The sequence below is a fragment of the Eleginops maclovinus genome, chromosome 21 (assembly GCF_036324505.1).
Source record: "Eleginops maclovinus isolate JMC-PN-2008 ecotype Puerto Natales chromosome 21, JC_Emac_rtc_rv5, whole genome shotgun sequence".
In the NCBI taxonomy this organism is placed as follows: Eukaryota; Metazoa; Chordata; class Actinopteri; order Perciformes; family Eleginopidae; genus Eleginops; species Eleginops maclovinus.
The window spans coordinates 17531023-17541817 of NC_086369.1; the positions used below are offsets into that span (position 1 = coordinate 17531023).

General features: G+C 35.3%; 1 protein-coding gene across 1 annotated transcript in view; it reads right to left on the reverse strand.

The window, feature by feature from the left end:
- Positions 1-5653: 5653 nt before the first annotated feature.
- LOC134883753 (guanine nucleotide-binding protein G(olf) subunit alpha-like) overlaps positions 5654-10795 on the reverse strand; it is a 10979-nt gene continuing 5837 nt past the window's right edge. Inside the window, 8 exon segments of the mRNA XM_063912158.1 lie at positions 5654-6381; positions 9570-9637; positions 9727-9783; positions 9786-9856; positions 10041-10161; positions 10322-10380; positions 10496-10569; positions 10640-10694. Of these exon segments, the coding sequence (XP_063768228.1) occupies positions 6235-6381; positions 9570-9637; positions 9727-9783; positions 9786-9856; positions 10041-10161; positions 10322-10380; positions 10496-10569; positions 10640-10694 (652 nt within the window). The 3' untranslated portion in view covers positions 5654-6234.

Below are 10795 nucleotides of genomic sequence, written 5' to 3' on the forward strand. Positions count from 1 at the left end.
TATTGTATATACCACAGGGGACAGCAGAGTATTGTATATACCACAGAGGACAGCAGAGTATTGTGTATACCACAGAGGACAGCAGAGTATTGTATATACCACAGGGGACAGCAGAGTATTGTATATACCACAGAGGACAGCAGAGTATTGTATGTACCACAGAGGACAGCAGAGTATTGTGTATACCACAGAGGACAGCAGAGTATTGTGTATACCACAGAGGACAGCAGAGTATTGTATATACCACAGGGGACAGCAGAGTATTGTATATACCACAGGGGACAGCAGAGTATTGTATATACCACAGAGGACAGCAGAGTATTGTATATACCACAGAGGACAGCAGAGTATTGTATATACCACAGAGGACAGCAGAGTATTGTATATACCACAGAGGACAGCAGAGTATTGTATATACCACAGGGGACAGCAGAGTATTGTATATACCACAGAGGACAGCAGAGTATTGTGTATACCACAGAGGACAGCAGAGTATTGTGTATACCACAGGGGACAGCAGAGTATTGTATATACCACAGAGGACAGCAGAGTATTGTGTATACCACAGAGGACAGCAGAGTATTGTATATACCACAGGGGACAGCAGAGTATTGTGTATACCACAGGGGACAGCAGAGTATTGTATATACCACAGAGGACAGCAGAGTATTGTATATACCACAGAGGACAGCAGAGTATTGTATATACCACAGAGGACAGCAGAGTATTGTATATACCACAGGGGACAGCAGAGTATTGTATATACCACAGAGGACAGCAGAGTATTGTGTATACCCCAGAGGACAGCGGAGTATTGTATATACCACAGAGGACAGCAGAGTATTGTATATACCACAGAGGACAGCAGAGTATTGTAGTAACAGTCAGTGTATTTAACTTTATTGACAGTAACAGTGTATTTAACTTTATTAACAGTAACAGTGTATTTAACTTTATTGACAATAACAGTGTATTTAACTTTATTGACAGTAACAGTTAGTGTATTTAACTTTATTGACAGTAACAGTGTATTTAACTTTATTGACAGTAACAGTGTATTTAACTTTATTAACAATAACAGTGTATTTAACTTTATTGACAATAACAGTGTATTTAACTTTATTGACAGTAACAGTGTATTTAACTTTATTAACAATAACAGTTAGTGTATTTAACTTTATTGACAATAACAGTGTATTTAACTTTATTAACAGTAACAGTGTATTTAACTTTATTAACAGTAACAGTTAGTGTATTTAACTTTATTGACAGTAACAGTGTATTTAACTTTATTAACAATAACAGTGTATTTAACTTTATTCACAATAACAGTGTATTTAACTTTATTGACAATAACAGTTAAGTGTTTTTAACTATATTAACAATAACAGTGTATTTAACTTTATTAACAATAACAGTTAGTGTATTTAACTTTATTGACAGTAACAGTGTATTTAACTTTATTAACAATAACAGTGTATTTAACTTTATTGACAGTAACAGTGTATTTAAATTTATTAACAGTAACAGTTAGTGTATTTAACTTTATTGACAGTAACAGTGTATTTAACTTTATTAACAATAACAGTGTATTTAACTTTATTAACAGTAACAGTTAGTGTATTTAACTTTATTGACAGTAACAGTGTATTTAACTTTATTAACAATAACAGTGTATTTAACTTTATTAACAATAACAGTGTATTTAACTTTATTGACAGTAACAGTGTATTTAACTTTATTAACAATAACAGTTCGTTATTGTTCGTAAAGTGTTATTTAAACGTTATTAATGTGAACAGTTTGTAAAAGTTAAGTAGGTCTGGAGAGTGAAACAACATGGCTGCTTCTCTATGGCCTGCTCACAGGGGGGCTGCGCATGCGCAGTGCTGTGTGTTTGGCGCATTGTTAATAAAGTTAAATACACTGTTATTGTCAATAAAGTTAAATACACTGTTATTGTCAATAAAGTTAAATACACTGTTATTGTCAATAAAGTTAAATACACTGTTATTGTTAATAAAGTTAAATACACTGTTACTGTCAATAAAGTTAAATACACTAACTGTTACTGTCAATAAAGTTAAATACACTAACTGTTACTGTTAATAAAGTTAAATACACTGTTACTGTCAATAAAGTTAAATACACTGTTACTGTCAATAAAGTTAAATACACTGTTACTGTCAATAAAGTTAAATACACTGTTATTGTCAATAAAGTTAAATACACTGTTATTGTCAATAAAGTTAAATACACTGTTATTGTCAATAAAGTTAAATACACTAACTGTTATTGTCAATAAAGTTAAATACACTGTTACTGTTATTGTCAATAAAGTTAAATACACTGTTACTGTCAATAAAGTTAAATACACTAACTGTTACTGTCAATAAAGTTAAATACACTGTTACTGTCAATAAAGTTAAATACACTGTTACTGTTATTGTCAATAAAGTTAAATACACTGTTACTGTCAATAAAGTTAAATACACTGTTATTGTCAATAAAGTTAAATACACTGTTATTGTCAATAAAGTTAAATACACTGTTACTGTCAATAAAGTTAAATACACTGTTACTGTCAATAAAGTTAAATACACTAACTGTTACTGTTATTGTCAATAAAGTTAAATACACTGTTACTGTCAATAAAGTTAAATACACTGTTATTGTCAATAAAGTTAAATACACTAACTGTTATTGTCAATAAAGTTAAATACACTGTTATTGTCAATAAAGTTAAATACACTAACTGTTATTGTCAATAAAGTTAAATACACTGTTACTGTCAATAAAGTTAAATACACTAACTGTTACTGTTATTGTCAATAAAGTTAAATACACTGTTACTGTCAATAAAGTTAAATACACTGTTATTGTCAATAAAGTTAAATACACTAACTGTTATTGTCAATAAAGTTAAATACACTGTTATTGTCAATAAAGTTAAATACACTAACTGTTATTGTCAATAAAGTTAAATACACTGTTATTGTCAATAAAGTTAAATACACTGTTACTGTCAATAAAGTTAAATACACTAACTGTTATTGTCAATAAAGTTAAATACACTGTTACTGTTACTGTCAATAAAGTTAAATACACTGTTACTGTCAATAAAGTTAAATACACTGTTATTGTCAATAAAGTTAAATACACTGTTACTGTCAATAAAGTTAAATACACTGTTATTGTCAATAAAGTTAAATACACTGTTACTGTCAATAAAGTTAAATACACTGTTATTGTCAATAAAGTTAAATACACTGTTACTGTCAATAAAGTTAAATACACTGTTACTGTCAATAAAGTTAAATACACTGTTACTGTCAATAAAGTTAAATACACTGTTATTGTCAATAAAGTTAAATACACTGTTACTGTCAATAAAGTTAAATACACTGTTATTGTCAATAAAGTTAAATACACTGTTACTGTCAATAAAGTTAAATACACTGTTATTGTCAATAAAGTTAAATACACTGTTATTGTCAATAAAGTTAAATACACTGTTACTGTCAATAAAGTTAAATACACTGTTACTGTCAATAAAGTTAAATACACTAACTGTTACTGTTAATAAAGTTAAATACACTGTTACTGTCAATAAAGTTAAATACACTGTTATTGTTAATAAAGTTAAATACACTGTTATTGTTAATAAAGTTAAATACACTGTTGTCAATAAAGTTAAATACACTGTTATTGTTAATAAAGTTAAATACACTGTTGTCAATAAAGTTAAATACACTGTTATTGTCAATAAAGTTAAATACACTGTTATTGTTAATAAAGTTAAATACACTGTTATTGTCAATAAAGTTAAATACACTGTTACTGTCAATAAAGTTAAATACACTAACTGTTACTGTTATTGTCAATAAAGTTAAATACACTGTTACTGTCAATAAAGTTAAATACACTGTTATTGTCAATAAAGTTAAATACACTAACTGTTATTGTCAATAAAGTTAAATACACTGTTATTGTCAATAAAGTTAAATACACTAACTGTTATTGTCAATAAAGTTAAATACACTGTTATTGTCAATAAAGTTAAATACACTGTTACTGTCAATAAAGTTAAATACACTAACTGTTATTGTCAATAAAGTTAAATACACTGTTACTGTTACTGTCAATAAAGTTAAATACACTAACTGTTACTGTCAATAAAGTTAAATACACTAACTGTTATTGTTAATAAAGTTAAATACACTGTTACTGTCAATAAAGTTAAATACACTGTTATTGTCAATAAAGTTAAATACACTGTTACTGTCAATAAAGTTAAATACACTGTTATTGTCAATAAAGTTAAATACACTGTTACTGTCAATAAAGTTAAATACACTAACTGTTACTGTCAATAAAGTTAAATACACTGTTACTGTCAATAAAGTTAAATACACTGTTACTGTCAATAAAGTTAAATACACTGTTACTGTCAATAAAGTTAAATACACTGTTATTGTCAATAAAGTTAAATACACTGTTATTGTCAATAAAGTTAAATACACTGTTACTGTCAATAAAGTTAAATACACTGTTATTGTCAATAAAGTTAAATACACTGTTATTGTCAATAAAGTTAAATACACTGTTACTGTCAATAAAGTTAAATACACTAACTGTTACTGTCAATAAAGTTAAATACACTGTTGTCAATAAAGTTAAATACACTGTTATTGTCAATAAAGTTAAATACACTGTTATTGTCAATAAAGTTAAATACACTGTTATTGTTAATAAAGTTAAATACACTGTTACTGTCAATAAAGTTAAATACACTGTTACTGTCAATAAGTTAAATACACTGTTACTGTCAATAAAGTTAAATACACTAACTGTTACTGTCAATAAAGTTAAATACACTGTTGTCAATAAAGTTAAATACACTGTTATTGTTAATAAAGTTAAATACACTGTTACTGTTAATAAAGTTAAATACACTAACTGTTACTGTCAATAAAGTTAAATACACTGTTGTCAATAAAGTTAAATACACTGTTACTGTTACTGTTAATAAAGTTAAATACACTGTTACTGTCAATAAAGTTAAATACACTGTTACTGTTAATAAAGTTAAATACACTGTTACTGTCAATAAAGTTAAATACACTAACTGTTACTGTCAATAAAGTTAAATACACTGTTACTGTTAATAAAGTTAAATACACTGTTACTGTCAATAAAGTTAAATACACTGTTACTGTTAATAAAGTTAAATACACTGTTACTGTCAATAAAGTTAAATACACTAACTGTTACTGTCAATAAAGTTAAATACACTGTTGTCAATAAAGTTAAATACACTGTTACTGTTAATAAAGTTAAATACACTGTTATTGTCAATAAAGTTAAATACACTGTTACTGTTAATAAAGTTAAATACACTGTTACTGTTAATAAAGTTAAATACACTGTTATTGTCAATAAAGTTAAATACACTGTTACTGTTAATAAAGTTAAATACACTAACTGTTACTGTCAATAAAGTTAAATACACTGTTACTGTCAATAAAGTTAAATACACTGTTACTGTCAATAAAGTTAAATACACTGTTACTGTTAATAAAGTTAAATACACTGTTACTGTCAATAAAGTTAAATACACTGTTACTGTCAATAAAGTTATATTGAATATGAATTGTTGGGGAAAGCTGAATAAGGTTCATTTATTCTTGGTTTTTGCATCTACTGAATAAATGGCATCCCGCCCTGATAGACCTCCTGGGTTTCAGTTGGCCATCTGAACATTTGAAGGACAAAGATCCATTGAGATAATCATTCTTTAATAGAACTGGTGACCTGCAAATATACACATTTATCTTTTCAATCAAGCTAACATAATATACAACTACATCCAGTGACATCAGAGCACAGCAGCCAATGGAGGAAGAGATGCTCAATAATAACAACAACAACTATTGGTATAAAGGCACAATACAAACAATAAACAAACAATATCAATTAGAATAAAACATCATTTAAATGTAAACTGGTGCTGCGTCTCTACATATAATAACCAGACTAAACACTGACAGAACGACACTACCCACAATGCCCTGGAACAATCTAAATTAAGGCAGGAGACGGAAGTCTGTCTTTTGTTCCTGATAAATCATCTCTGAATATTAAACGCAGTGGTACATGTTGGCAATTTCAGTACAAAGTGTAAATATTTCCAGTTTCTTCAGGTCACATGACTACAAGTGACCCAGCAGCCAATCAGAGCAGCTCGTACTGCCGCAGGTGCATGCGCTGGATGATGTCCCGACAGTCGTTGAAGACGCGCCTGATGTTCTCTGTGTCGATGGCGCAGGTGAAGTGAGGATAACAGTAGTGTTTCCCATCGCCACTCGCCGTGCTGATCCTCTGAGGACAGGAAGTGATGACGTCCATAATCACAGTAAAATATGTCTGCTGTCCCCTGTGGTATACACAATACTCTGCTGTCCCCTGTGGTATACACAATACTCTGCTGTCCCCTGTGGTATACACAATACTCTGCTGTCCTCTGTGGTATATACAATACTCTGCTGTCCCCTGTGGTATACACAATACTCTGCTGTCCCCTGTGGTATATACAATACTCTGCTGTCCCCTGTGGTATACACAATACTCTGCTGTCCTCTGTGGTATATACAATACTCTGCTGTCCCCTGTGGTATACACAATACTCTGCTGTCCCCTGTGGTATATACAATACTCTGCTGTCCCCTGTGGTATACACAATACTCTGCTGTCCTCTGTGGTATACACAATACTCTGCTGTCCCCTGTGGTATACACAATACTCTGCTGTCCTCTGTGGTATATACAATACTCTGCTGTCCCCTGTGGTATACACAATACTCTGCTGTCCCCTGTGGTATATAGAATACTCTGCTGTCCCCTGTGGTATATAGAAATACTCTGCTGTCCCCTGTGGTATATACAATACTCTGCTGTCCTCTGTGGTATATACAATACTCTGCTGTCCCCTGTGGTATATACAATACTCTGCTGTCCTCTGTGGTATATACAATACTCCGCTGTCCTCTGTGGTATATACAATACTCTGCTGTCCTCTGTGGTATATACAATACTCGCTGTCCTCTGTGGTATATACAATACTCTGCTGTCCTCTGTGGTATATACAATACTCTGCTGTCCTCTGTGGTATATACAATACTCTGCTGTCCCCTGTGGTATATACAATACTCTGCTGTCCTCTGTGGTATATACAATACTCCGCTGTCCTCTGGGGTATACACAATACTCTGCTGTCCTCTGTGGTATATACAATACTCTGCTGTCCTCTGTGGTATATACAATACTCTGCTGTCCTCTGTGGTATATACAATACTCTGCTGTCCTCTGTGGTATATACAATACTCTGCTGTCCTCTGTGGTATATACAATACTCTGCTGTCCCCTGTGGTATATACAATACTCTGCTGTCCTCTGTGGTATATACAATACTCTGCTGTCCTCTGTGGTATACACAATACTCTGCTGTCCTCTGTGGTATATACAATACTCTGCTGTCCCCTGTGGTATATACAATACTCTGCTGTCCTCTGTGGTATACACAATACTCTGCTGTCCTCTGTGGTATATACAATACTCTGCTGTCCCCTGTGGTATATACAATACTCTGCTGTCCTCTGTGGTATACACAATACTCTGCTGTCCTCTGTGGTATACACAATACTCTGCTGTCCTCTGTGGTATACACAATACTCTGCTGTCCTCTGTGGTATATACAATACTCTGCTGTCCTCTGTGGTATACACAATACTCTGCTGTCCTCTGTGGTATACACAATACTCTGCTGTCCCTCTGTGGTATATACAATACTCTGCTGTCCTCTGTGGTATACACAATACTCTGCTGTCCTCTGTGGTATATACAATACTCTGCTGTCCTCTGTGGTATATACAATACTCTGCTGTCCCCTGTGGTATATACAATACTCTGATGTCCCCTGTGGTATATACAATACTCTGCTGTCCTCTGTGGTATACACAATACTCTGCTGTCCTCTGTGGTATATACAATACTCTGCTGTCTCTGTGGTATATACAATACTCTGCTGTCCTCTGTGGTATACACAATACTCTGCTGTCCTCTGTGGTATACACAATACTCTGCTGTCCTCTGTGGTATACACAATACTCTGCTGTCCTCTGTGGTATATACAATACTCTGCTGTCCTCTGTGGTATACACAATACTCTGCTGTCCTCTGTGGTATACACAATACTCTGCTGTCCTCTGTGGTATATACAATACTCTGCTGTCCTCTGTGGTATACACAATACTCTGCTGTCCTCTGTGGTATATACAATACTCTGCTGTCCTCTGTGGTATATACAATACTCTGCTGTCCTCTGTGGTATATACAATACTCTGCTGTCCTCTGTGGTATATACAATACTCTGCTGTCCTCTGTGGTATATACAATACTCTGCTGTCCTCTGTGGTATATACAATACTCTGCTGTCCTCTGTGGTATACACAATACTCTGCTGTCCTCTGTGGTATATACAATACTCTGCTGTCCCCTGTGGTATATACAATACTCTGCTGTCCTCTGTGGTATACACAATACTCTGCTGTCCTCTGTGGTATATACAATACTCTGCTGTCCTCTGTGGTATATACAATACTCTGCTGTCCTCTGTGGTATATACAATACTCTGCTGTCCTCTGTGGTATACACAATACTCTGCTGTCCTCTGTGGTATACACAATACTCTGCTGTCCTCTGTGGTATACACAATACTCTGCTGTCCTCTGTGGTATATACAATACTCTGCTGTCCTCTGTGGTATATACAATACTCTGCTGTCCTCTGTGGTATACACAATACTCTGCTGTCCTCTGTGGTATATACAATACTCTGCTGTCCTCTGTGGTATATACAATACTCTGCTGTCCTCTGTGGTATATACAATACTCTGCTGTCCCCTGTGGTATATACAATACTCTGCTGTCCTCTGTGGTATATACAATACTCTGCTGTCCTCTGTGGTATACACAATACTCTGCTGTCCTCTGTGGTATATACAATACTCTGCTGTCCTCTGTGGTATATACAATACTCTGCTGTCCTCTGTGGTATACACAATACTCTGCTGTCCTCTGTGGTATATACAATACTCTGCTGTCCCCTGTGGTATATACAATACTCTGCTGTCCTCTGTGGTATACACAATACTCTGCTGTCCTCTGTGGTATATACAATACTCTGCTGTCCTCTGTGGTATATACAATACTCTGCTGTCCCCTGTGGTATATACAATACTCTGCTGTCCTCTGTGGTATTACAGTACTCTTCTGTCCTCTTGGTATATACAATACTCTGCTGTCCTCTGTGTATATACAATACTCTGCTGTCCTCTGTGGTATATCACAATACTCTGCTGTCCTCTGTGGTATATACAATACTCTGCTGTCCTCTGTGGTATATACAATACTCTGCTGTCCTCTGTGGTATATACAATACTCTGCTGTCCCTGTGGTATATACAATACTCTGCAGAATAACTACTGATGATAATCGTGATGTGTATTTGTACCAGGAACTCGTCTCTGATGAAGAACTTGGCTCTGGTAACTTGAGGGTCTTCATCAGCATCTGGAACAGCTGCACACAGATTCATATTCATCATCTCCACATGTGGTGCATTATATTTAAATATGTGTTTGTACATCTATATATTTATATATGTGTACATTCAGCAGGGACTTGGTAGTTGGTGTACTCAGGGAAGTAATCCTCCAGTTTGGATTTCCAGCCAGAATCTTGTCAGCAAGCACATCCTGTTTGTTCAGGAACAAGATCACCGAGATGGTCTTTAAAAACCTGCAGCCAATCACACAGTAGAGAGGATTACCTACAGCCAATCACACAGTAGAGAGGATTACCTACAGCCAATCACACAGTAGAGAGGATTACCTACAGCCAATCACACAGTAGAGAGGATTACCTACAGCCAATCACACAGTAGAGAGGATTACCTACAGCCAATCACACAGCAGCATGTTACCTGTTGGTCCAGATGGATCTGAAGAGGTCCAGAGATTCCCGCAGTCGATTGGTGGAGTTATCCTCTCTGATCACCATGTTGTAGCTGCTGCTGGCCGCCACGAAGATAATGGCCGTCACATCTGAGAGTGAGACAGGTCATCAGACAACATGTGGGCAGTGAGACAGGTCATCAGAAAACATCTGAGCAGGGAGACAGGTCATCAGAAAACATCTGAGCAGTGAGACAGGTCATCAGAAAACACCGGAGAGACAGGTCATCAGACAGGCAGCTAATCTCACCGTTGAAGCACTGAATCCACTTCCTGCGTTCATCCCGCTGTCCACCAACATCAAACATGCTGACAGACAGACAGACAGACATATTTTATAATGCAGTTTGTCTGTTTTGTTATGATTGTTGAGCGGGACAGCTGATTGGTGCAGGTGGACAGAGGGGTGGGGCTTAGCACTCACTGGAAGTTGACCTTGTCCACCTGGAAGCGGGTCTCGATGATCCCGGAGGTCAGAACCCTGCAGCGCAGCAGATCCTGCAGCAGAAGAAGAACAGTGAGGGGGCGGACTCAGAAAGGGCTGCCAGCTGATTGGTCCGTTTCTTACCTGGTCAGTGGGGGTGTAGTCCGTCCTCCGGACTGGATCAAGCCTGTCCAGGAAGCTACACACACACACACACACACACACACACACACACACACACACACACACACACACACACACACACACACACACACACACACACACACACACACACACACA